At 49.6% G+C, this 27,153-nt stretch overlaps 1 protein-coding gene across 1 annotated transcript in view; it reads left to right on the top strand.

Moving 5' to 3' along the window:
- pals1a (protein associated with LIN7 1, MAGUK p55 family member a) overlaps window positions 1–27,153 on the top strand; it is a 68,506-nt gene that overhangs the window by 16,681 nt on the left and 24,672 nt on the right. The window contains exons 2-7 of the mRNA XM_056295620.1: window positions 4,851–5,267; window positions 9,928–10,105; window positions 12,707–12,807; window positions 13,543–13,650; window positions 23,712–23,789; window positions 24,006–24,146. Coding sequence (XP_056151595.1) covers window positions 5,085–5,267; window positions 9,928–10,105; window positions 12,707–12,807; window positions 13,543–13,650; window positions 23,712–23,789; window positions 24,006–24,146 — 789 coding nt within the window. The 5' untranslated portion in view covers window positions 4,851–5,084. The remainder of the gene's footprint in view (window positions 1–4,850; window positions 5,268–9,927; window positions 10,106–12,706; window positions 12,808–13,542; window positions 13,651–23,711; window positions 23,790–24,005; window positions 24,147–27,153) is intronic.

Genomic DNA, 27,153 nt, shown 5'->3' with positions numbered 1-27,153 from the left:
AACGATGTTTCATTTCATTTCATGTACATGGAATTAAATGACAGTGTTCCTGATTCTTTTCATTTTTTTATATGTCCTTCAACCAAAGTCATTTAAGGAAAATGGATGTTGGACATCCAGAGGGATCATGTCTTCCCATTCAATCTACTATTACTGCTACTACTACTACTTTCAGCTGCTCTCATTAGGGGGTGCCACAGCGGATCATCCGTTTCCATCTCTTCCTGTCCTCTGCATCTTCCTCTGTCACACCAGCCACCTGCATGTCCTCCCTCACCACATCCATAAACCTCCTCTTTGGCCTTCCTCTTCTCCTCTTCCCTGGCAGCTCCATATTCAGCATCCTTCTCCCAATATACCCAGCATCTCTCCTCCACACATGTTCAAGCTATCTCAAACTTGTCTTTCTTGCTTTGTCTCCAAACCGTCCAACCTGAGCGGTCCCTCTAATGTACTCGTTCCTAATCCTGACCTTCTTTGTCACGCCAATGAATGTCTTCCCATTCAATGTGCTCTTTAAATCTGGATGGGCTTTGGAGCTATTATGAAATCATAAAAATCCCTGGAGACCAGTTCCAGGTTTACCTACACAAATGTTAGGATTTAGAAAGGCACTGTAGCCGAATCGCTGGGGTCAGATGCAGCAGTTACATCAAGTATTGGTATGATGTTTAAGTAAAATACCTTTGTGACCCTAAGAAGAATGCTTGGTGGTAAAACTGCACCAGAGAATTAAGGACCACATTTTCAATGAGTCTAGATAAGAAGGGGAGTCTGGAAATGGGTCTGTAATTCTGTGGCACCGTCTGCAGAGATTTGTTTCTCTAAAAGAGAGTAGTCTTACAGGTCTGTAGATTGCTGCTTATCTGTAACCGAGCCATCAATCTCAGCACATGGATGAAGTAATGTAGGAGTTTGCAGACCTTGTTCAGCCTGATACATCCCTCTCGCTGCTTAGGAAACTGGTGGGTAACCCAACCATTTTCTTTTTTTCTGATCACCCTAAAACAGCTGACTTACAGATAAGATAAGGACCCAAAATAGCTCGGGTTACTGTTTTGGAGAAGTGCCTGTATGAAAAGACCTCAACAAGTTCTAATAGTTTGTTGTCCTGAATGATGTCCAACGAGTTAGTTTTGCTTCGAGCTTATGAGTGAGATTCAGGGGAATGACATTTGTCCCTGGAGTTTTGTTGTTCTGCTGGTGATGTTACCACCTAAAGCCCTCTAGCAGTCAAAGAAAAGCCATAGTGTGAGGAAGACTAAGCGGTTGCAGAGCTGGACCTTCAGGAGTGCTGGTCAGGTGGTCCTACACACTTTCCTACTCACTGCAGTCTGAGCACAGTGCCAGCAGTCAACACTGCAAAGTCACATCTGACCTGTGTTTTTAGACTGGTTTTTATGGCTTGCATACAGCATGTAAATATGCATGTTGCTTGCATATTTTTATGCCTATTATCGCTTAATTGTGAGTTCGGACCAAACGTGAAGCCAAAGGAGGCATTAGGAATTACTGTTTAGTAGAGGTGGGACGATTCACAAATCTCACGGTTCGATAAGTCTCACGACTTGGGGCTCAAGGATTCAATACGATACAGCGGACACCTTGGTGAGTGAGAGACAGACCGTGGCAGTTCTCTACTTTTCATTTATTTTAAGAATCAGGCCCAGCATTTTGTTATTATCAAGGCACGTATTCAAACGTAATGCAAGTGCAGAAGTTCTAACAACATATTGTGTCATATTTTCTTGTTGTATAACACAGTTGTTTTACTTGAAAAATGACCAAAACGGTCATTTGGACCATTTTGGATTTTCAAAGTTTAATAACTCTGTATAAAAAAGCAGTTCATTCCATTGCCTACCATCACGGGGATCGTCAGTTCGAATCCCCGTGTTATCGCCGGCTTGATCGAGCGTCCCTACAGACACAATTGGCCGTGTCTGTGGGTGGCAAGCCGGATGTGGGTATGTGTCATGGTTGCTGCACTAGCGCTTCCATTGGTCGGTCGGGGCACCTGTTCGGGGGGGGGGGACTGGGGGCAATAGCGTGATCCTCCCACACGCTACGTCCCCCTGGTGAAACTCCTCACTGTCAGGTGAAAAGAAGCGGCTGGCGACTCCACATGTATCGGAGGAGGCATGTGGTAGTCTGCAGCCCTCCCTGATCGGCAGAGGGGGTGGAGCAGCGACCGGGACAGCTCGGAAGAGTGGGGTAATTGGCCGGGTACAGTTGGGGAGAAAAGGGGGGGGGGGTCTAAAAAAAGGTGCTTTTGCTTGTGTAGTGCTGCTGTAAGCTGCAGGTGGTTGCAGACACACGTCTCTCTGTCGCCAAACAGCCATGAGAGCGAGAGGGGGAAACGCTGAACAGGCCCCACAGCTCTGATTCAAGGCCAGTTTGTTTTGGTGACTGACAGACACACACACATACAGACACACACCCACACTAGGATTGGGCGGTGTGATGGTATCTACTGTGCGACAGTAGAAATGTGTCCACCAGTAGAGATTTGGCAGTGCTGTTTCAACTGCGGGAGCTGGTTCATGTGGTTTGGGCAGCAGCATACACTCCATACCAGCTGGTGAGGGTAATGCACCAGAACGTCAGTTGCCAGCCGGTGTAAAACCCAAGAAGAAGAAGGAAAAAAAAAAGACATGAGGGGTGACAAGGAAACAGGAAGGAGTATGAAATTGTAAATGCCGGGCCAGAGGAGGCATCCAGCCAACCTAAGATGAAGGAGAAGAACTTGTCACTTGGTGGCACGGTGGCGCAGTGGTTAGTGCTGTCGCCTCACAGCAAGAGGGTCCTGGGTTCGAACTACAGGGGAGGGGGTCATCCCAGGTCGTCCTCTGTGTGGGGTTTGCATGTTCTCCCCATGTCTGCGGTGGGGTTTCTCCGGGTGTTCTGGTTTCCCCCACCATCAAAAAGACATGCATGTTGGGGTTAATACTCCTGCCTGTGCCCCTGAGCAAGGCATGGCAAGACGAACTGGAGCTGGTCCCCGGGAGCCGCACGATGGCTGCCCACTGCTCCTAGCTACACAGCTAGGATGGGTTAAATGCAGAGAAAGAATTGCCCCACGGGGATTGATAAAGTAGCAAAAAAAATGGTGGTGCGACCTCTGTCGTGTGACGAAGTATTTTTATGAACAGTTATTATATTGTGATATATACTGTTGGTGATATTACATTACATATACCATGATAGAAGATTTTGGCCATATTGCCCACCACTAACACACACACACACACACACAAGCTCACTCCCCTCGCCCATCAATGGAATGTTGTTCCCATGCTCCCCGGCATTCCTCACCAAGGCATCATGGGACCTTTGCTCTGTCACCTCGCAGCGGTGTACTTTTCCCTGTTTGTTTGCACTCCTGCTGTTTAGAGATAAGCTATCGACTGGCTGCTGTTGTAATCATGGCACCGTAAGATAAGGCATACATCCCCCAACATTTCTCCCCCAGTCCATCTCTTCTACACCCCCCCCCCAACCGTCCCCACCTCCCCCATCCATTTTTCTCTTCCACCCACTCCTCCCGCCAACATTCTCCTTCATAGTCCTCTCCTCATGGTGTGTGTGTGTGTGTGTGTGAGAGAGAGAGGCAGGGGACCTCCCGGCTGCTGACAAAGCCGTTGTCATAGTTACGTGTGTGTGTGTGTGTGGCGGGGACGTCTAGAAGGGCGCCATGGTCTCTAAACATGGACAGAGAGTAAGGGGGCGATGATTGCGGTAGATGATTTGGAGGAGGCATGGGTGTCTTCTGTTTCTCAAAGCATGAAAGTCTCTGAGTCACCGGGTCATTTGTCATTTTTTTCTCCAAGCTTCAGTATTTGCTGCATTTTCCAGATGGTACAATCGTGTTCGAGTTGGTAGTTTTACCTTTGTTGAAGTATTTTGACAGTAATGATAAGTCAAACCATGTCATGAATCCCTGCAAGCTAGCATCGCATGCTATACACAGCATCCACTTTCACATCTCGCTAGTCTAAAACCAGGACAAGGATAGCAGGGTAGTCCTGCAGGGTAGTGCTGCGGGGTAGTGCTGCGGGGTAGTACTGCAGGGTAGTACTGCAGGGTAGTAGCTAGTCAAGATGCTCTTTATAAAAACTCCTGATGGAGCTCTGCAAGACAATAGCAGCCTGTCAGACATGAAGCCTACATGAATATCTGGACATTTCCACCAGCCGCAGTTCAAAGTGCTGGATAATGGATGGATGGATGTCTTGTCTGTAGCTGTTAAGTGTCTCAGATGGGGCATCCGGGTAGCGTAGCGGTCTATTCCGTTGCCTACCAACACAGGGATTGGTGGTTTGAATCCCCATGTTACCTCCAGCTTGGTCGGGCGTCCCTACAGACACAATTGGCTGTGTCTGTGGGTGGGAAGCCAGATGTGGGTGTGTGTCCTGGTTGCTGCACTAGCACCTCCTCTGGTCAGTCGGGACACATGTTCAGGGGGGAGAGGGAACTGGGGGTGATAGTGTGATCCTCCCACACGCTATATCCCCCTGGTGAAACTCCTCACTGTCAGGTGAAAGGAAGCGGCTGGCGACTCCACATGTATCGGAGGAGGCATGTGGTAGTCTGCAGCCCTCCCCGGATCGGCAGAGGGGGTGGAGCAGCAACCAGGATGGCTCACAAGAGTGGGGTAATTGGCCGAATGCAATTGGGGAGAAAAAGTGTGGGGGGGGGTATGTCAGATAATCCTTGCATCTTTGATAACCATGTGTAGCTGTTTTGTGCATTTGTTACCATTTAACCCCCCTGACACACTGAATTCAGACTGAGGGCTGTAGAATGGCACGACTGAAACTAACTCGTTATTTTTTCTCATCTTTGCTCAGGTATTCCAGTGGAGGGTGTCATGGCTCCCCTGTTTACTGAACTGCCCTCCTAGGTGGTCTCTAACAGTTAAACACACACACACAGACAAACTCACTCACACACACACACACACACACACACACACACACACACACACACACACACACACATACATACATACATACATACACTCACAAAAGCATCACAAATACATATACCCCCACATATTCTCCTGCTCTAAGTCTGTGTGAGAAATGACGACCTCCCATCTAAACGGCCATGTTGGGGGGGATGGGGAGGGCGGAGGCGGTGTGGAGGAGGAGGTAAGGGGAGGCCAGCAGCACAGGGAAATGGCAGTGGACTGTCCGGGGGACCTGGGGAGTCGAACCCTGCCCGTAAGAAGATCTGCACAACTGGAGAGGATAAGACAACATCAGGTATATATAGGTTGACACACACTTGTGGTCTTGTCTTACACAGACACTACACTCTTACAACCTTTTACACAGCCCTTTCAAAAAACACATTTCAATAAATGATATTTGTATGCTGTAAGGCAAAGCTTACTGTTAGGAAGTCCCTATGTGCTGTTTCACTCATAGTGCCCTGTCACACAGTAATTGTTCCAAAATTTCAAAAAACTCTACCGGCGAATATTTGATGCATAATATGTAGTTAAGTGTGCAAGACCAAGAATGACCAATTAACGGCAAAAAAAAACATCATTCACATCATTCACTATAAAAGTGTTGATAAAATGGCTTTAAATAGTCACTACAGGTTAATTACTGAGAGAAAAGCTTGCAAGAAACAGATTGCATCATAAACCCATTTGAATTACATTTTGACTGGTAATCCTTTTCAGTGCCCTCTTGGTGAAGGCTAAAACCGCGAGTCAGCCCACAGATGTGTGCCTTTGAACAGCTAGATTTGGTGTTTTAACAAAAGGCATCAGTTGAATCCATTTCTGCTTGTGCAAATAATAATAATCACTACTGAAAAGAGTGCTATGATAACACCCCCCATATAAGGCAGAAAAATAAGGTAAATGTTATGTACAGGAAAAACAATGCTAGAGTGGATGGTGCACAAACCTAAACCAAGAATTACATGTTGGCTTATTGCAGAAGAGTACAAAACCTCTTCTAAGCCTGTAAATCATGTGACTCAGATACTGTACGCAGGAGAAAAAAAAACCTCTGCAAATTCAGAAAATTTATATGATATAGATTATGAATGCAATGAATGTCACCCCACTGGGGTAAAGTGTAATGCAGGCCAGGTGACAGGCAAAAGCAGGGGCCAGGGCACGCCAATTTCCGGCATCGCGGACTGGTCCTTGGGACATGGAATATCATCTCTCTGGCAGGGAAGGAGCCTGAGCTGGTGTAAGAGGTGAAGCAGTACCAACTAGATATACGTAGTTGGGCTCACCTCCACACATAGCATGGGCTCTGGTACCAAATTCCTAGAGAGGGGCTGGACTCTACTTTTGTGGAGTTGGCCAAGGTGACAGGTGCCAGGCAGGTGTGGGGATACTCACAAGTCCTCGGTTAAGCGCCGCCATGTTGGAGTTCTCCCCGGGTAATGAGAGGTTCGCCTCTGTACGACTGCGAGTTGCTGGGGGGAAGGTTCTGACTGTTGTGTGTGCTTATGCACTGAATAGCAGTTTGGAGTATCCGGCCTTCTTGGAGTCTCTGGGTGGTGTTCTGGATAGGGTTCTGCATGGGCACTCATAGTTCTGCTGAAGGACTTCAATGCTGACGTGGGCAATGATGGAGAAACCTGGAGGGGTGTGATTGGGAGGAACGGCCTCCCCCGATCTGAACCCGAGCGGTGCCTTGCTATTGACTTCTGTTCGAATCATGGATTGGTCATAACAAACACCATGTTCGAACATAAGGTAGTTCATAAGTGTGCTTGGTACCAGAACATCTTAGGCCGAAGATCGATGATACACTTTGTGGTCGTATCATCAGATCTGCGGCTGTATGTTTTGGACAATCAGGTGAAGAGAGGAGAAGACCTGTCAACTGATCACCACCTGGTGGTGAGTTGGATCAGATGGCATCAGATGGTTGGGAAGGCTGCCGGACAGACCTGGCAAACCCAATGTGTAGTGAGGGTGAACTGGGAACGTCTGGCGGAGGCCCCTGCCCATAAGGTGTTCAACTCCCACCTCCGGAAGATGTTCTCGTGTATCCTGAGGGAGGCTAGGGACATGGAGTCTGAGTGGGCCATGTTCAAAGCCTCTATTGCAGATGCAGGTAGGAGCTGTGGTCATAAGGTCATCGGTGCTTGTCAAGGTGGCAAGCTAAGAACCCACTGGTGGACACCGACAGTGAGGGAAGCCCTCTGGCTGAAGAAGGAGGCCTTTTGGGCTTGGTTGACCCAGGGGTCTCCTGAAGCAGCAGACAGGTACTGGGAGGCCAGAAGGGCTGCTGCTTCGGCAGTCACAGAAGCAAAAACTTGGGTGTGGGAGGGGTTTGGCAAGGCTTTAGAGAAGGACTTTCAGTTGGCCTCAAGGAAGTTCAGGCAAACCATCTGGTGACTCAGGAAGGAAAAGAAGGGCATGACTCAGGCTGTGTTCAGCCGGGGAGGGGAACTGCTTGCCCAGACTGGGGATGTTGTTGGGCGGTGGAAAGAACACTGAGGAGCTCCTGAACTGGCTAACATGTCCTCAGTGGAGGAGGTAGAGTCTGAAGACTTGGGGGAAACCCCACCCATATCCCTGGCAGAGGTCTCTGAGGTAGTTGAGAAGCTCTTCGGTGGCAAGGTGCCGGGTGTGGATGAGATTTGCCCTGAGATGCTGAAGTCTCTGGACATTGTTAGGCTGTCTTGGCTGACACGCCTCTCCAGTGTCGCGTGGCGGTTGGGGACAGTACCTGTGGAGTGGCAGACTGGGGTGATGGTTCCCATATTCAGAAAGGGGGACCGGAGGGTGTGCTCCAATTATCAGGGCATCACACTATTTAGCCTCCCTGGGAAAGTCTTCTCTAGGGTGCTTTCTGAGGTTCGACCCGATTGTCGAACCTCAGATCCAGGATGAACAATGCGGATTCTGTCCTGGCCGTGGAACAACGGACCAACTCTTTACCCTTGCGAAAGTGCTGAGGGAGGCCTGGGAGTTTGACCAGCCAGTCTACATGTGTTTTGTGGCCTTGGGGAAGGCTTATGACTGTGTACCCCAGGGCACTCTGTGGGGGGTTACTGAGGGAGTATGGAGTACCGGGGCAGTTGCCACAAGCCATCCGATCCTTGTATAACCAAAGTGAGAGCTGTGTCCATATTCTCGGCACAAAGTCAAACACGTTTTCGGTGGGTGTCGGACTCCGCCAGGGTTGTCCCTTGTCTCCGATTCTGTTTGTGATATTCATGGATTAATATCTAGGCACACGCGTGTGAGTATTGTTGTCCAAGTTTACACTTCACAAGAGCTAGCTCAAAGAAATGAACCAGTTCATGTTCATAGTCCACAATTTTGAATTTTGAACTAAGTTCACAGTCCCAAAAAATGAATTAGTTCTCGTTCATTTGTTCCGGTTTTTTTTCTTTTCTTTTTTTTTAATGAGCTGTTCAGATGCGTCAGCTCACTGTGTCGTCTCAAATTCGTTGCCGATGTGGCTGACGTTCAGACTTGTTTTTTCAGACCCAGCGGGCACAATTTGCATAGAAATGTGACTTTTTTTCCATTGGGATCTGTACTGATTTGTTCATGAAACTCCCAACTATTCATATGAGCTGGCTTCAGCAGTACCGGTAGCTGCGTCTGAACTGCCAGGTGCACGAGCCATGTCGCGTGCCGTAAAATACAGTGCGTGGGCGTCGTTCACTCTTGTGGGAGTGAATGTTGCTCACATTCACGTTCATTAGTTGCAAATGGATAGATTCAGCTCACTGTTCACCAGGAACATGAACACGTTCAATGGCTCATGCACACCTCTGTGTATGTGTGTGTGTGTGCATGTGTGTGTGTGTGTGTGTATACACGTATCCGTATGCAAGCGAGCGAGATGGAAAGCGACACGGTTGATGTCTTTAATGATAGGTTTCTTGTTTTGCTGCTATTCAACAATAAGGAACACTGTTTGGAACAGTTAGCATATTTCTGTAGCAGCGTAGACCCAGATGCTAACAGGCTAAGGTACAACAGGCTGTGCCTTACAATCCATATATTATGCTGGGCAAACAACCCTCAAATCAAATAGTGCAACACTGCTCACTTTGCTGTAGCCTGGGCTACATTTGAAGGTTTGGGGGCTGGGTTCGGGTGGTTAATTAACGCATGTTCCAGCCGAGTCCGGCGGTGCGGATTGGCTCTCATAACGGGGTTGAGGGTGGGTATTAAAAGACCCTGGCCCGCGCATCATTACCACCATATAAATGCAACTTGTACAGCGACGTGACTCATTGTGTTTTTTGTTTTCCCTCGCAACATGTTTTTTGCTGAGTGCAACTTGTACTCCGGTGCGACTTGTACTCCGGTGCGACTTGTACTCCGGTGTGACTTGTACTCCGGTGCGACTTGTACTCCGGTGTGACTTGTACTCCGGTGCGACGTGTAGTCCAGTGCGACGTGTACTGCAGTGCGACTTGTACTCTGGTGCGATTTGTACTCCGGTGTGACTTGTACTCCGGTGCGACTTGTACTCCAGGGTGACTTGTACTCCGGTGTGACGTGTAGTCTGGGAAATATGGTAATCTATCATATTTCTTTAAGGTACAACAAAAGTTCCAAGCGTGTATATTCCTACTTACCCAAAGAATGGACTAAAGCTGCCTCTTAATCACTGTGTGTTGTCCCTGGCCAGAAGGCAAAGCACTAGATTACACCTTATCTCCCTTTTCAGTGTAAGCACCAGTCATGTGAACGTCACTAGAGATATGAACAAGGACCAATTCGGCTACACACTAGGAGCTCCGCAGCTATTACTGATTAAAGCTGCTGTAGTTTAACAAGGACTCTAAATGGGAATACTTGATTTGATGCAGTGGGGTACGTGATCATTACTTGTGGAAACTTAACATATGTGACTACACATGATGACATGTGCTATACCATGAATGTGCGCTTTCATTTTTTTGTGTGTGTGTTAGGAGGATCTTCGTCGACGTAGAGAGGAGGAGGGAAGGCAACTGGACTTGAACGCCTCTCTGAGACTCAGGAAGCTCTCCCAGAACCCGCACATCGGAATCGACAACCCGACATTTCTACTGGATTCGCACACACCGCAGCAGCCACCACTGGGCACCCAGCACACACACACACTATTGGGTAACTGACGTCATCTGTCAGTACACATTAACACACTCTCGCAGACATTGTAGTATTGCAGGTAATTCCTGTAGCGAAGGCCGAGAGAAAGGAGAGCAAACTGGTGACACGGCAGAGGGGAGGAATTCAAAACCCTGGACATGAAATGGAAAGGATGTGTAGGAAGGACAGGAGAGAGGACAGGAAGGAGAAGAGAGTGTAATTATGGGAGGCTGGAATGTAAGGAAGAGATTTCTGCAGTCAGGGAGGGAATTCCTCAGGGAGGGGGGGGAGACAGGAGAGTCTTGAGGCAAGTTAATTAAACTATGTTAGGATTTTTCTATGACGCAAACAACCCAAGGACGGACACACACAGGGTAGAAGTGATGTGTGTACTTCGATGAGATGGATTGCAACTCCAGTATTGAAAAATGCTGTATTAAGGGACCGTGAGCTTCTCTCTGCCATCACATACACTTCAGTACAATAAGTATTTGAAAGGTGACGGGCATCATTGATCGCTGATTTTTGTGTCATCTTTGTGGTCAGTATAAAGTTTTTAGTTAATGTCAGTCTGCTGTGAGCGCTGCATATTTTGCTGAGGACTGAGTGTGTGGGCAAAGTCTTTTGGGTGGGGGGGGGGGGGGGGAGCATCAAACAACAACAGAAACAACTCGGTTGGCCTCGGCTGCTGTGTTTTGGATTCCTGGAACCCGGGGAGTGGGACGGATGTGTCGCTTGCTTTTCTTTCTTTTTTCTTTTTTGGATTTTCCCCGCTTTTTCTCCCAATTGTATCCGACCAACTACCCCACTCTTCCAAGTCGTCCCAGTCGCTGCTCCACCCCCTCTGCTGAGCCGGGGAGGGCCACATACCTCCTCCGATAGATGTGGAGTCGCCAGCCGCTTCTTTTCACCTGACAGTGAGGAGTTTCACCAGGGGGACGTAGCGCATGGGAGGATCACGCTATTCCCCCCAGTTCCCCCTCCCCCCGAACAGGCACCCCGACCGACCAGAGGAGGTGCTAGTGCAGTGACCAGGTACCCACATCCAGCCTTCCACCTGCAGACACGGCCAATTGTGTCTGTAGGGACGCCCGACCAAGCTGGAGGTAACTCGGGGATTTGAACCGGCGATCCCCATGTTGGTAGGCAATGGAGTAGAATGCCACGCCACCCGGACGCCCTGTCGCTTGCTTTTCAGTCACTGTCACTCAGCAACCCCTACTGATGTTCACTAGCCATTATGCTTCAGGCTGAAGCTGAAGTATTATGCACAGCCCCTAGAAGTAGGAGTTGGTGTCCTCCCCTCTCAGCTCACTGGAGTCACTGGAATTCAGAGGCTGAGGATGTAAAACTACTTGCTGTTTGATAGCCTCACCTCTCATCTCACTGCACCACAGACCGCAAGCAGATGACGTAAAATCAAAGCTTCAACCCTTCACCTGCGGGCTGGCTGCTCCTCCATCTTATTGAGTGATGTGTATGGGTGATGGAGAGTGAGATGGGCCAGAGCTGTATGGGAGAAGCTACACACAAATGATTGAAAGGGACGACGAAAATCTAAATGGGAAATGAACACAGCAGTTTATTCTACAACCATCACTTTAGAAGGTTGTGTTTTTTCTTCGATTTATTTATGATTTTTCCCTTTTTCCACCCAATTTAGTGGCCAATCACTCCCTATTTTAGTTCAAACACCCACCCTCGTACTGCATGCGTTTGCCAGCTGCATGTCTGCGGCCGGCAGTCTCGAAGGAGACGCCTCCCCACTTTCGTGACAAGGCGACTCCAGGCCGAACCACTGCTTTTTCTGACACACAGAGACGCAGTCACGTGACGAACACAAGCCAACTCCACCCTCCTGAAGACAGCGCTGCCAATTATTGCTGCTTCGTCGAGTCCAGCCATAGTCGGATCTGACGAGACCGGAGCGCGAACCCCGGTCCCCAGTGGGCAACTGCATCGACACAAAGCCGATGCTTAGACCGCTACACCACCGCGGACCCACTTTAGAAGTATTGAGAGGATTTTTTGGGGGGGGGGGGGATTTTTCCCCTTTTTTTCTCCCCAATTGTATCCAGCCAGTTACCCAACTCTTCCAAGCCTTCCTGGTCGCTGCTCCACCCCCTCTGCTGCTCTGAGGAGAGCTGCAGACTACCACATGTCTCCTCCGACACATGTCGCTGGCCGCGTCTTTTCACCTGACAGTGAGGAATTTTGCCAGGGGGACGTAACGCATGGGAGGAATTTGCTATTCCCCCAGTTCCACCTTGAACAGGCGCCCTGACCGACCAGAGGAGGTACTAGTGCAGCAACCAGGACACATGCCCACATCTGGCTTCCCACCCGCAGACACAGCCAGCTGTGTCTGTAGGGACGCCCGACCAAGCCGGCGGTAACACGGGGAATCGAACCGCCTTCCCCGGGTTCGTAGGCAACGGAATAGACCGCCACGCTACCCAGATGCCCCGTATTGAGAGGATTTGAACGCTTGATTAGTTAAAATGTCAAATAATATACATTTAAGGTTGGTTTCACATAGACGATGACATCCTGTGTATGAGTCTAGATTAGTGTGAGTGAGGTATTGTTGAGCTAATTGTGTACCTTTGTCTATGTCAGAGTTGGAGGAGTTGCTGCTGTCACTAAAGCAGGTGCAGGGCTGTCTGCCGGATCCTCAGAGTCAGAGTGACATCGAGCTGGTGCTGGCACTGCTACACAAGGTAATACTGAGAGAATGGAGCCTGAGGAAGATGTGTAATTATACTGTGTCCAAAAACACCTGGGTGGTCTTTGACATCCAAGCCAGCGAGGATAAAACGTGAGGGGAGGGTGTGTGTGCAGGAGTTGTGCCGCCCACATTGGTCTCTTCTTGTCCAGAAGTGGTGCCATGGCCTGGTCACAGGGAAATGAGGCTGCAGACCTGATGGTGTACAGGAGCCTTGGAATAAGCTGCATTTACTCTGGGCTTTAATGAAGCAGTGTTTCTGACTACATCTTTTTCACCCTGAAGTACTCAGTGGGCGGATGTTGTGGGCATGTCTTGGCTGCAACTACCTGTGTTGCTAAAAGAAGTTAGCTAAATGCCTGTTGCAGCTCAGTACTGTTGAGCAGAAGTTAACACGTGATCTTCCAGCTCATGACATGTAAAGGCTCAGTGTAACACTGTTGAAACTTACACTTTAACTTGGCACAGGCGTAGCTACAGTTATCTCATGACTACAGCTGGCAGGTGGATTTCTAGCAGCACAACGTTGTCCAGTTCAAGCAGTGTGTTTTGCAAACTTCTTCTTTTCATAAATGTATTGCTTGATCCTGATTGGTTCAGTTAGGATGGAGGACAGATGAACAAAGAGCAGACAGATGGTTAGAGTGTTCCTCTCTCTCTGCTGGTTCTTGGTGTGAAGTGCATTCTTCTTCCTGGGTGCTCATCCTGCCTAATCCCCTGTGGACTCTAGTCTGATTTTCAGTCAGCGCTGAGGATCCATAATGCTGTGGCCAGCAGTATGCACCGACCCTCGCCTCCCTACCCGCACACACATCAGGCACTGCAGCTGGCGATGGAGGTAAGGCAACAACCCCATCCCACCACAGCCTACACACACACAAACTACCATCACCCCCCAGTGGAGGTAAAACACACACAGCTGAAGTTGGCAGGGACATATCGAACGACTTGATGTCATTTTGTTAGGACCCCATACATTTACAAGTCCTGATGTGCTGAGTTCATCTGACAACCACAAATGAACGACCAGAGCTGTCGTTTTGACGATTTTGGATTTTCAAAGTTTAATAACTTTGCGGGAAAAAAAGATACAGACCTACTGCTCCATGGGTGCTCCTAAAATTGCATATATTTGCATTAAAATTAGTTTTAGATCAGTTGCACAGGAGCTGCCTAAAACGACCATGTGCGGTCAACATGACTGTCTCGTAATTTGTGTGTCACTGTGTGCATCATGTCACAATTTATGACGTGTGTCGGTCACATCATTTCCTTCGTGGAATTCGTTGCTCTGTCCTAGAAACACACTAGTGTCCTCCAGTGTAGAGAAATAGTCTAAACTTGATTTTTGATTATTGCCAACATGTCTGGTTACAGATGCTGTTGGACAGCGGCCATTTTCAATTGTTTGAAAAATAGTATTAAAGTTGTTAAAATGTTAATTTTGATGTCAGTTTCGTAACAGACATACTAACATATGCAATACATTAACATCTCTACGTTGTATTTATCTTGACAAAATATAGAGGTTAAAAACCGGCCGTCATTTTGACCGCCCATGGTCGTTTTAGGTAGGCGTAAAATCCCGGTCGTTATGGTGATAAAGGGAGAATTCATCGATTCTCGACCTCATGTCTGTCGACCTGCAGCAGGTGGACACGTGAAAGACACCTGCAGCGGCCCCCCATTGTTTCTGCGTCTCTGGGACGGCAGTGAGACTGGGTTGTTTCTGCGTCTCTGGGACGGCAGTGAGACTGGGTTGTTTCTGCGTCTCTGGGACGGCAGTGAGACTGGGTTGTTTATGCGTCTCTGGGACGGCAGTGAGACTGGGTTTTTTCTGTCTCTGGGACGGCAGTGAGCCTGGGTTGTTTCTGCGTCTCAGGGACGGCAGTGAGCCTGGGTTGTTTCTGCGTCTCTGGGACGGCAGTGAGCCTGGGTTGTTTCTGCGTCTCAGGGACGGCAGTGAGACTGGGTTTTTTCTGCACTCTGGGACGGCAGTGAGACTGGGATGTTTCTGCGTCTCAGGGACGGCAGTGAGACTGGGTTGTTTCTGCGTCTCTGGGACGGCAGTGAGACTGGGATGTTTCTGCGTCTCAGGGACGGCAGTGAGACTGGGTTTTTTCTGCACTCTGGGACGGCAGTGAGACTGGGATGTTTCTGTGTCTCAGGGACAGCAGTGAGACTGGGTTGTTTCTGCGTCTCTGGGACAGCAGTGAGACTGGGTTGTTTCTGTGTCTCTGGGACGGCAGTGAGACTGGGTTGTTTCTGCGTCTCTGGGACGGCAGTGAGACTGGGTTGTTTCTGTGTCTCTGGGACAGCAGTGAGACTGGGTTGTTTCTGCGTCTCAGGGACGGCAGTGAGACTGGGTTTTTTCTGCACTCTGGGACGGCAGTGAGACTGGGATGTTTCTGCGTCTCAGGGACGGCAGTGAGACTGGGTTGTTTCTGCGTCTCAGGGACGGCAGTGAGACTGGGTTGTTTCTGCGTCTCTGGGACGGCAGTGAGACTGGGTTTTTTCTGTCTCTGGGACAGCAGTGAGACTGGGTTGTTTCTGCGTCTCTGGGACGGCAGTGAGACTGGGTTGTTTCTGCACTCTGGGACGGCAGTGAGACTGGGTTGTTTCTGCGTCTCTGGGACGGCAGTGAGACTGGGTTGTTTCTGCGTCTCAGGGACGGCAGTGAGACTGGGTTGTTTCTGCGTCTCTGGGACGGCAGTGAGACTGGGTTGTTTCTGTCTCTGGGACAGCAGTGAGACTGGGTTGTTTCTGCGTCTCTGGGACGGCAGTGAGACTGGGTTGTTTCTGCACTCTGGGACGGCAGTGAGGCTGGGTTGTTTCTGCGTCTCTGGGACGGCAGTGAGACTGGGTTGTTTCTGCGTCTCAGGGACGGCAGTGAGACTGGGTTGTTTCTGCGTCTCTGGGACAGCAGTGAGACTGGGTTGTTTCTGCACTCTGGGACGGCAGTGAGACTGGGTTGTTTCTGCGTCTCTGGGACGTCAGTGAGACTGGGTTGTTTCTGCGTCACAGGGACGGCAGTGAGACTGGGTTGTTTCTGTCTCTGGGACAGCAGTGAGACTGGGTTGTTTCTGCGTCTCAGGGACGGCAGTGAGACTGGGTTGTTTCTGCGTCACAGGGACGGCAGTGAGACTGGGTTGTTTCTGTCTCTGGGACAGCAGTGAGACTGGGTTGTTTCTGCGTCTCAGGGACGGCAGTGAGACTGGGTTGTTTCTGCGTCTCTGGGACAGCAGTGAGACTGGGTTGTTTCTGTGTCTCTGGGACGGCAGTGAGACTGGGTTGTTTCTGCGTCTCTGGGACGGCAGTGAGACTGGGTTGTTTCTGTGTCTCTGGGACAGCAGTGAGACTGGGTTGTTTCTGCGTCTCAGGGACGGCAGTGAGACTGGGTTTTTTCTGCACTCTGGGACGGCAGTGAGACTGGGATGTTTCTGTGTCTCAGGGACAGCAGTGAGACTGGGTTGTTTCTGCGTCTCTGGGACAGCAGTGAGACTGGGTTGTTTCTGTGTCTCTGGGACGGCAGTGAGACTGGGTTGTTTCTGCGTCTCTGGGACGGCAGTGAGACTGGGTTGTTTCTGTGTCTCTGGGACAGCAGTGAGACTGGGTTGTTTCTGCGTCTCAGGGACGGCAGTGAGACTGGGTTTTTTCTGCACTCTGGGACGGCAGTGAGACTGGGATGTTTCTGCGTCTCAGGGACGGCAGTGAGACTGGGTTGTTTCTGCGTCTCAGGGACGGCAGTGAGACTGGGTTGTTTCTGCGTCTCTGGGACGGCAGTGAGACTGGGTTTTTTCTGTCTCTGGGACAGCAGTGAGACTGGGTTGTTTCTGCGTCTCTGGGACGGCAGTGAGACTGGGTTGTTTCTGCACTCTGGGACGGCAGTGAGACTGGGTTGTTTCTGCGTCTCTGGGACGGCAGTGAGACTGGGTTGTTTCTGCGTCTCAGGGACGGCAGTGAGACTGGGTTGTTTCTGCGTCTCTGGGACGGCAGTGAGACTGGGTTTTTTCTGCACTCTGGGACGGCAGTGAGACTGGGATGTTTCTGTGTCTCAGGGACAGCAGTGAGACTGGGTTGTTTCTGCGTCTCTGGGACAGCAGTGAGACTGGGTTGTTTCTGTGTCTCTGGGACGGCAGTGAGACTGGGTTGTTTCTGCGTCTCTGGGACGGCAGTGAGACTGGGTTGTTTCTGTGTCTCTGGGACAGCAGTGAGACTGGGTTGTTTCTGCGTCTCAGGGACGGCAGTGAGACTGGGTTGTTTCTGCGTCTCTGGGACAGCAGTGAGACTGTGTTGTTTCTGCGTCTCTGGGACGTCAGTGAGACTGGGTTGTTTCTGCGTCTCTGGGACAGCAGTGAGACTGGGTTGTTTCTGCACTCTGGGACGGCAGTGAGACTGGGTTGTTTCTGCGTCTCTGGGACGTCAGTGAGACTGGGTTGTTTCTGCGTCACAGGGACGGCAGTGAGACTGGGTTGTTTCTGTCTCTGGGACAGCAGTGAGACTGGGTTGTTTCTGCGTCTCAGGGACGGCAGTGAGACTGGGTTGTTTCTGCGTCACAGGGACGGCAGTGAGACTGGGTTGTTTCTGTCTCTGGGACAGCAGTGAGACTGGGTTGTTTCTGCGTCTCAGGGACGGCAGTGAGACTGGGTTGTTTCTGCGTCTCTGGGACAGCAGTGAGACTGGGTTGTTTCTGTGTCTCTGGGACGGCAGTGAGACTGGGTTGTTTCTGCGTCTCTGGGACGGCAGTGAGACTGGGTTGTTTCTGTGTCTCTGGGACAGCAGTGAGACTGGGTTGTTTCTGCGTCTCAGGGACGGCAGTGAGACTGGGTTTTTTCTGCACTCTGGGACGGCAGTGAGACTGGGATGTTTCTGTGTCTCAGGGACAGCAGTGAGACTGGGTTGTTTCTGCGTCTCTGGGACAGCAGTGAGACTGGGTTGTTTCTGTGTCTCTGGGACGGCAGTGAGACTGGGTTGTTTCTGCGTCTCTGGGACGGCAGTGAGACTGGGTTGTTTCTGTGTCTCTGGGACAGCAGTGAGACTGGGTTGTTTCTGCGTCTCAGGGACGGCAGTGAGACTGGGTTTTTTCTGCACTCTGGGACGGCAGTGAGACTGGGATGTTTCTGCGTCTCAGGGACGGCAGTGAGACTGGGTTGTTTCTGCGTCTCAGGGACGGCAGTGAGACTGGGTTGTTTCTGCGTCTCTGGGACGGCAGTGAGACTGGGTTTTTTCTGTCTCTGGGACAGCAGTGAGACTGGGTTGTTTCTGCGTCTCTGGGACGGCAGTGAGACTGGGTTGTTTCTGCACTCTGGGACGGCAGTGAGACTGGGTTGTTTCTGCGTCTCTGGGACGGCAGTGAAACTGGGTTGTTTCTGCGTCTCAGGGACGGCAGTGAGACTGGGTTGTTTCTGCGTCTCTGGGACGGCAGTGAGACTGGGTTTTTTCTGCACTCTGGGACGGCAGTGAGACTGGGATGTTTCTGTGTCTCAGGGACAGCAGTGAGACTGGGTTGTTTCTGCGTCTCTGGGACAGCAGTGAGACTGGGTTGTTTCTGTGTCTCTGGGACGGCAGTGAGACTGGGTTGTTTCTGCGTCTCTGGGACGGCAGTGAGACTGGGTTGTTTCTGTGTCTCTGGGACAGCAGTGAGACTGGGTTGTTTCTGCGTCTCAGGGACGGCAGTGAGACTGGGTTTTTTCTGCACTCTGGGACGGCAGTGAGACTGGGATGTTTCTGCGTCTCAGGGACGGCAGTGAGACTGGGTTGTTTCTGCGTCTCAGGGACGGCAGTGAGACTGGGTTGTTTCTGCGTCTCTGGGACGGCAGTGAGACTGGGTTTTTTCTGTCTCTGGGACAGCAGTGAGACTGGGTTGTTTCTGCGTCTCTGGGACGGCAGTGAGACTGGGTTGTTTCTGCACTCTGGGACGGCAGTGAGACTGGGTTGTTTCTGCGTCTCTGGGACGGCAGTGAGACTGGGTTGTTTCTGCGTCTCAGGGACGGCAGTGAGACTGGGTTGTTTCTGCGTCTCTGGGACGGCAGTGAGACTGGGTTGTTTCTGTCTCTGGGACAGCAGTGAGACTGGGTTGTTTCTGCGTCTCTGGGACGGCAGTGAGACTGGGTTGTTTCTGCACTCTGGGACGGCAGTGAGGCTGGGTTGTTTCTGCGTCTCTGGGACGGCAGTGAGACTGGGTTGTTTCTGCGTCTCAGGGACGGCAGTGAGACTGGGTTGTTTCTGCGTCTCTGGGACAGCAGTGAGACTGGGTTGTTTCTGCACTCTGGGACGGCAGTGAGACTGTGTTGTTTCTGCGTCTCTGGGACGTCAGTGAGACTGGGTTGTTTCTGCGTCTCTGGGACAGCAGTGAGACTGGGTTGTTTCTGCACTCTGGGACGGCAGTGAGACTGTGTTGTTTCTGCGTCTCTGGGACGTCAGTGAGACTGGGTTGTTTCTGCGTCACAGGGACGGCAGTGAGACTGGGTTGTTTCTGTCTCTGGGACAGCAGTGAGACTGGGTTGTTTCTGCGTCTCAGGGACGGCAGTGAGACTGGGTTGTTTCTGCGTCACAGGGACGGCAGTGAGACTGGGTTGTTTCTGTCTCTGGGACAGCAGTGAGACTGGGTTGTTTCTGCGTCTCAGGGACGGCAGTGAGACTGGGTTGTTTCTGCGTCTCTGGGACAGCAGTGAGACTGGGTTGTTTCTGTGTCTCTGGGACGGCAGTGAGACTGGGTTGTTTCTGCGTCTCTGGGACGGCAGTGAGACTGGGTTGTTTCTGTGTCTCTGGGACAGCAGTGAGACTGGGTTGTTTCTGCGTCTCAGGGACGGCAGTGAGACTGGGTTTTTTCTGCACTCTGGGACGGCAGTGAGACTGGGATGTTTCTGCGTCTCAGGGACGGCAGTGAGACTGGGTTGTTTCTGCGTCTCAGGGACGGCAGTGAGACTGGGTTGTTTCTGCGTCTCTGGGACGGCAGTGAGACTGGGTTTTTTCTGTCTCTGGGACAGCAGTGAGACTGGGTTGTTTCTGCGTCTCTGGGACGGCAGTGAGACTGGGTTGTTTCTGCACTCTGGGACGGCAGTGAGACTGGGTTGTTTCTGCGTCTCTGGGACGGCAGTGAGACTGGGTTGTTTCTGCGTCTCAGGGACGGCAGTGAGACTGGGTTGTTTCTGCGTCTCTGGGACGGCAGTGAGACTGGGTTGTTTCTGTCTCTGGGACAGCAGTGAGACTGGGTTGTTTCTGCGTCTCTGGGACGGCAGTGAGACTGGGTTGTTTCTGCACTCTGGGACGGCAGTGAGGCTGGGTTGTTTCTGCGTCTCTGGGACGGCAGTGAGACTGGGTTGTTTCTGCGTCTCAGGGACGGCAGTGAGACTGGGTTGTTTCTGCGTCTCTGGGACAGCAGTGAGACTGGGTTGTTTCTGCACTCTGGGACGGCAGTGAGACTGTGTTGTTTCTGCGTCTCTGGGACGTCAGTGAGACTGGGTTGTTTCTGCGTCTCTGGGACAGCAGTGAGACTGGGTTGTTTCTGCACTCTGGGACGGCAGTGAGACTGTGTTGTTTCTGCGTCTCTGGGACGTCAGTGAGACTGGGTTGTTTCTGCGTCACAGGGACGGCAGTGAGACTGGGTTGTTTCTGTCTCTGGGACAGCAGTGAGACTGGGTTGTTTCTGCGTCTCAGGGACGGCAGTGAGACTGGGTTGTTTCTGCGTCACAGGGACGGCAGTGAGACTGGGTTGTTTCTGTCTCTGGGACAGCAGTGAGACTGGGTTGTTTCTGCGTCTCAGGGACGGCAGTGAGACTGGGTTGTTTCTGCGTCTCTGGGACAGCAGTGAGACTGGGTTTTTTCTGTCTCTGGGACAGCAGTGAGACTGGGTTGTTTCTGCGTCTCTGGGACAGCAGTGAGACTGGGTTGTTTCTGCGTCTCTGGGACGGCAGTGAGACTGGGTTGTTTCTGCGTCTCTGGGACGGCAGTGAAACTGGGTTGTTTCTGCGTCTCTGGGACGGCAGTGAGACTGGGTTTTTTCTGCGTCTCTGGGACGGCAGTGAGACTGGGTTGTTTCTGCGTCTCTGGGACAGCAGTGAGACTGGGTTGTTTCTGCGTCTCTGGGACGGCAGTGAGACTGGGTTTTTTCTGTGTCTCTGGGATGGCAGTGAGACGGCAGTGAGACTGGCTTGTTTCTGCATCTCTGGGACGGCAGTGAGACTGGCTTGTTTCTGCGTCTCTGGGACGGCAGTGAGACTGGCTTGTTTCTGCATCTCTGGGACGGCAGTGAGACTGGCTTGTTTCTGCGTCTCTGGGACGGCAGTGAGACTGGCTTGTTTCTGCGTCTCTGGGACGGCAGTGAGACTAGGTTTTTTCCCGGCTGCTAAGCGAAGTCACCATATGTGGCGTAGCAGCTGGAGAAGCTACAGACCGTAGTGGGGTGTTTTGTACTCTGACTTACTGTACACACACCCTTTACCCTGAACACACCACTCACCGTTTGCGATTGTTTTGTCGACAACGACACGGAAGCTTGTGTGCACTGCATTGTGGTAGTTGTAGGAGCTGTGGGAAAGACTGACTGTGTGAGAAGGAAAACATCAGTTTCTCTGTCAGCATAGTACGCAGCGAGGACTTTTAATTGCTTCAGTCGACTACATCGCTTGTCAGTACTGATGACACACACACAAAACCATCAGCGAAATGTCCATTTGAAAAAGAAATATGACTGATTAATATTACAAATTTATGGGCGTCCGAGTAGCGTGGCGGTCTATTTCATTGCTGACCAACACGGGGATCGCTGGTTCAAATCCCCGTGTTACCTCTGGCATCGTTGGGCGTCCCTACAAACACAATTGGCCGTGTCTGTACTGGTGTGGGAAGCCGGATGTGGGTGTGTGTCCTGGTCGCTGCACTAGCGCCTTCTCTGGTCGGTCGGGGCGCCTGTTCAGAGAGCAGGGGGAACTGAGGGGAATAGCGTGATCCTACGTCCCCCCTGGTGAAACTCCTCACTGTCAGGTGAAAAGAAGCAGCTGGTGACTCCACATGTATGGGAGGAGGCATGTGGTAGTCTGCAGCCCTCCCTGGATCAGCAGAGGGGGTGGAGCAGAGACTGGGACAACTCGGAAAAATTGGGTAATTGGCCAAGTACAATTGGGGAGAAAAAAAAGGAGGGGGGAATCCAAAGAAAAAAGAATATATATATATATATATATATATATATAACCAATTTATACCTATTAAACTAAATTTTGTGACGTTAGGAAGCGGTACACACAAAATCTCTGTACCACTGTTAACCTGTCTCTCAACATATACGCACACTCACAAATATGCTCCTCATACACAGAGTGCCCGTCCAGGTCAGTGAGTGGAGAATAATGAGGCTGGAGACAGAGCAGCCCTGTTCTCCATCAATTCAGAACTAATACACTAATGCATGAACACACACACACACTGTAATGCACACAATATCTGAAATTACTGTGCCGCTTTGTAACTCCTTTAAACTTTTATCGGACAAATCCTTTGAGCGTAATGCCCCTTGGGCTGCTAAAGTTATATGATGGATTAACAGGACTATTGGGATATTGTTTTGTAGCGTAGGAGTGAATTTCTATCTCAGGCCATTGAGCCTCTACATCCACACTGTAACTCGGCACAGCTTTTCACCTACGAGTCCCTGAAGAGTGATTTAACTAAACTGTATTTTTATTCAGCTGTAAGATAATGATGTGGAATCCCAAGATAATAAGTAAAAGAGGCTTATTTTGAACCTATATAACGCCGTTGGTCCCACTAAGATTATTTCCAGTAATATGAGCATTGTGACCCCCCCCCCCCCAAACGGTGGCGTTGGCTGGCTGTCAGAGAGCTGCTATTCATGGCTCTCTTCAGTGGACTCTCATTAAAGTTCAGCACATTGTTTCTGCTGCAGACAAGCATCTCCGCTTCACTGCCCTGGGCCGCCATTAAAAAAAAACAAAAAAAACAAATTCATTTCACACTGTGCTAGCAAAATTTTTTCCCATATCAGCAACATAGATGAGACAGAAAAATTGATGTTGGAAATCCTGTTTTCTGTGTCCTGGTGGCCAAGGCCACATCTCAGAGAAACCCTAGTTTCACGTTAAAAGGCCTCTGTCCCATCTTGCGTCACTCTTCCTGCTGAGTACTGTCAGGAGAGGCAGGGACAAGATCAACCCTGATCATCAGCAGTCAGCATGAAGACTGTGACAAACTGTAGGCATGTTTCTGTAGAGGATGGAACAGAATAAACAGACTTCATAAAGAGTGAAACAAAATACCTTCTCTCAAACAAAGTGGCGCTACTCTCATGCAACATGTGGGAGGACACTTTTGTAGTAGTTCTTCATGTTATTCGCGTCGCTCTGCACAAATTCGCATCTGTTCGCATCTTTGCATTGACTTTATGTGTAATCTTATCGCCAGAAAAAATGGCTTCGCATTTGGTGTGAACACATTACACTGGTGTCAAGTTTACTCAGCATGGCTATAACTACTTAACTATTCAGTAGGATTCAAAAATATAAGTAAACGTATATTTGTAACAAAGAAAGACAAACATTGGCCTCAAACTGATTTTTTTTAATAAAATGTAACAAATGCTAATGAATGAATGTAACAAATACTAGTATAAAGTAGATTAATTTTGGATGTTGGATGGAAGTTTTGATTTGTAAGTAGGAACAGATGTGACACAAAAGGGAAATGACTTGAGTGAAAATTGCAGAACTACAATATCTAAACAATATCCATATGAGAGGAAGAACAGAAATGTCATTAACAGACAACCTTGCCTGATACCAGTGAGAGCCTTACAAATGAATGAAGTTGACGCTCCTGCAGCATGGCTGGTTTCAATTTTTCAAACCCCTGTGACTGATCATGTCGATGTTTACATGATAACAGGTCCAGAATTTGGTCCAGTGCAGCCAGAACAAGGAAGGACTGGAGCTCCACACCCTGTTATCAAATACACACATACAGGTAGACAAATACACACAACATACAAACACACACTACCCAGTTGACCAGCCCCTGCACTGTCTGTGGGGAATGGTTGTTTTCAAAAGTGTATTGGCAAGAAACACACACCCATTTGGTTATTGTCTTTGCTCCATTATGCCAGTAACCGAGTCTGTTTGTGTGCATGCATGCATGCGTGTGTGTGTGTGTGTGTGTGTGTGTGTGTGTTCATTCAAGGCTCTGCTCCTGGCCCATGACAGCGTGGCGGAGAGGGAAATGCAGCCTGAGCCCCTACTCTCAGCTGGAGAAACACTAACCCAATGGGGAGGAGAGACAGTCAAGATAGTTCGCATCGAGAAGGCCAGAGATATACCACTGGTAAGAGACATACGTTCACTTCCACAGTGGAGGTAGGGGCAGTCGATCAGACTCAGAATACTTTATTCATCCTCGAGGGGAAATTGGGTTCTATTACAAACACTCACGCGCTAATAAGAAAAAACTAACAAGATAACAAGAAAATAGAAACAAATAGAAACAAGAAAAACAGAAACATTCATTCATTAATTCAGCTGCTTCTCGGGGGTCGGGTTGCGGTGGCAGCAAGCTAAGTAGAGCACTCCAGACGTCCCTCTCCCCAGCGATACCCTCCAACTCTAAGGCACTCCCAGGCCAAATTGGACATGTAGTCCCTCCAGCGAGTTCTGGGTCTACCCTGGGGTCTCCTCTCAGTTGGCTGTGCCCGGTAAACCTCCAAAGGAGGGCGCCCAGGAGGCATCCAAATCAGGAAACTCATTTCAGCCGCTTGTATCCGCGATCTCGCCCTTTCAGTCACTACCCAAAGCTCATGACCATAGGTGAGGGTTGCAACGAAGATTGACTGGTAAATTGAGAGCTTTGCCTTCTGGCTCAGCTCCCTCTTCACCACAACGGTCCGGTACAACATCCACATTACTGCTGATGCTGCACCAATCCGCCTGTCAATCTTCCACTCCATCCTACCCTCTCTCGTGAACAAGACCCCGACATACTTGAACTCCTTCACTTGAGGCAACAACTCGTCCCCAACCCGGAGGGAGCAATCCACCATCCCAAACAACAGAAACAAATAGAAGTAAAAGATGAAATAAGAAATAGAAATAGCAACAAAATATATCAACAAGCATCGTGCACATAACACCCTATCGATCCTGCACTACCGCAGCACAAAACAATAGCACAAACAAAACCCGACAGGGTAAAACAAGTGGAAGGGCAGTCCAATGACCATTAACTCCGAGTGTCTGACACTCTGAGTGAGGAGTTGTAAATTTTGATGGCCACAGGCAGGAATGACCTCCTATGGCGCTCTGGTGCTTTTCAGCAGAATGAGTCTATTATTAAAAGTACTCCTGTGCCCAACCAGCAAATCATGGAGTGCGTGGGAGACATTGTCCATGATGGCACATAACTTCAACAGTGTCCTCCTCTCAGAAACCGCCGCCAGAGAATCCTGTTCCACCTCCACAACGTCACCGGCCTTACGAATCAGTTTATTGAGCCTGTGAAGACAGCCTGCCATAAATAAGCCATAAATACATATACACCACAGCCAATAAACATATATAATAAATTAAGACAGTTTATTTGTCATTGTACATACATACGTACAATGAAATTCATCTCTACATTTAACCTACCCTATGCTCTACTAGGAGCAGTTTACCCTATTAATTTGCTTTTGTAATGCAATACATACTGTGACCATATTTTGCTCTGCAGCCACCCTGCAAGTCTTTCCAAATCAGTGGGTTCGCCTTACAAATGGTAGATTTAGGCGTCTGGGTGGCGTCGCGGTCTATTCCGTTGCGTACCAATATGGGGATCCCGGTTCGAATCCCCGTGTTACCTCCGGCTTGGTCGGGCATCCCTACAGACTCAATTGGCCGTGTTTGCAGGTGGGAAGCCGGATGTGGGTATGTGTCCTGATTGCTGCACTAGCGCCTCCTCTGGTCGGTTGGGGTGCCTATGCGGGGCGGGGCGGGCTGGGGGGAATAACGTGATCCTCCCACGCGCTACATCCCCCTGGTGAAACTCCTCACTGTCAGGTGAAAAGAAGCGGCTGGTGACTCCACATGTATCAGAGGAGGCACGTGGTTGTCTGCAGCCCTCCCTGGGTCGGCAGAGGGGGTGGAGCAGCGACTGGGATGGCTCAGAAGAGTGGGGTAATTGGCCGGATACAACTGGGGAGTAAAAGGATGGGAGAATAGAAGAGAGAGGGTTGAGAATTAGATTGGAAGCCTGTCAGCCCCATTCACCAACTGAACATCTAACTCCTCCACAAAGTCTAAAAAGGGCTTCCATGTTGAGTGGAATTTGGAAATGCAACTTGATTTAGTGATTGATGTAGATCCTCTCATGGTATATCTAATCTTTCATTTGAACAACATCCACCTCCTAGCTAATAGATTGGTGTTGGCCAACAGATTTGTCTGAGTAACATTTAAATGTGCACTCGGAGAAGGTTCAATTGGAAAACGTAAAACAGCGGCCAAGGCCTCAAAGATGGAATGCCGGAACTGAGTTATAATTTCAGGCAGGACCAGAACATATGTAAAAGACTGGCAGTGGCTTGTTTGCACCTCTCATATGTTGGTTCTAAATCTGGGTTACTTTCAGCCAATTTCTCTTTGCACCAATGAAGGCGGTGCCCTACTTTGAACTGGATTACGCCATGTCTTGTGCATATAGAGGAGGAGTGTAACCTCTTGATTACTAGATCCCAAGTTTCCTCTGGAATGGACATTTCCGTATCACTCTCCCATCGATTTTATTTATTTATTTATTTATTTTTAGGGGTTCAAGTGGTATTTGGCCAAAAGTATTAATTGTATAATAAAATTTATGGATATACCCTTTTTCAGCAGGATTAAGTTCAAGAATGTGTTTCCAATTGGGTCTTCGGAAGCAGAACTGGGAAATGATTAAATTTAGATCGAGTAAAATCATAAAGCTGCACATATCTGAAACAGTGACTTTGAGGTAAACTAAACTTCTCAGACAGCTGATCGAAAGACGCAAAAGCGTCCTCAATAAATAGGTCCTCCAAAGTGAATATTCCATTGAGTCTTCCAAGCTCAAAGACTCCATTGGAAATAGAGGTACCAATAGGGAGATCTTTAAATTTGAAAGCCTGTCTGAATTGTTTCCAAATCTTAATTAGACTCACATATGACTGGGTTATCAGTAAATATGGCTATAGGGTGAGCCCAAGGGAGTGCTGAGCAGAGAAGCGAGTGCAAAGATACATGAGAGACAGATGACATCTCTCAAAGGCTAACCAACATGGAATTTCAGTGCCTGTGAACTTAGAGTGTGAAAAGGACAGTGCCCTTACAATACAGGA

The sequence above is a fragment of the Lampris incognitus genome, chromosome 16 (assembly GCF_029633865.1).
Source record: "Lampris incognitus isolate fLamInc1 chromosome 16, fLamInc1.hap2, whole genome shotgun sequence".
Lineage (NCBI taxonomy): Eukaryota > Metazoa > Chordata > Actinopteri > Lampriformes > Lampridae > Lampris > Lampris incognitus.
The sequence above is the reverse complement of the archived record's forward strand: the minus strand, read 5'-3'. Positions and strand labels throughout refer to the sequence as shown.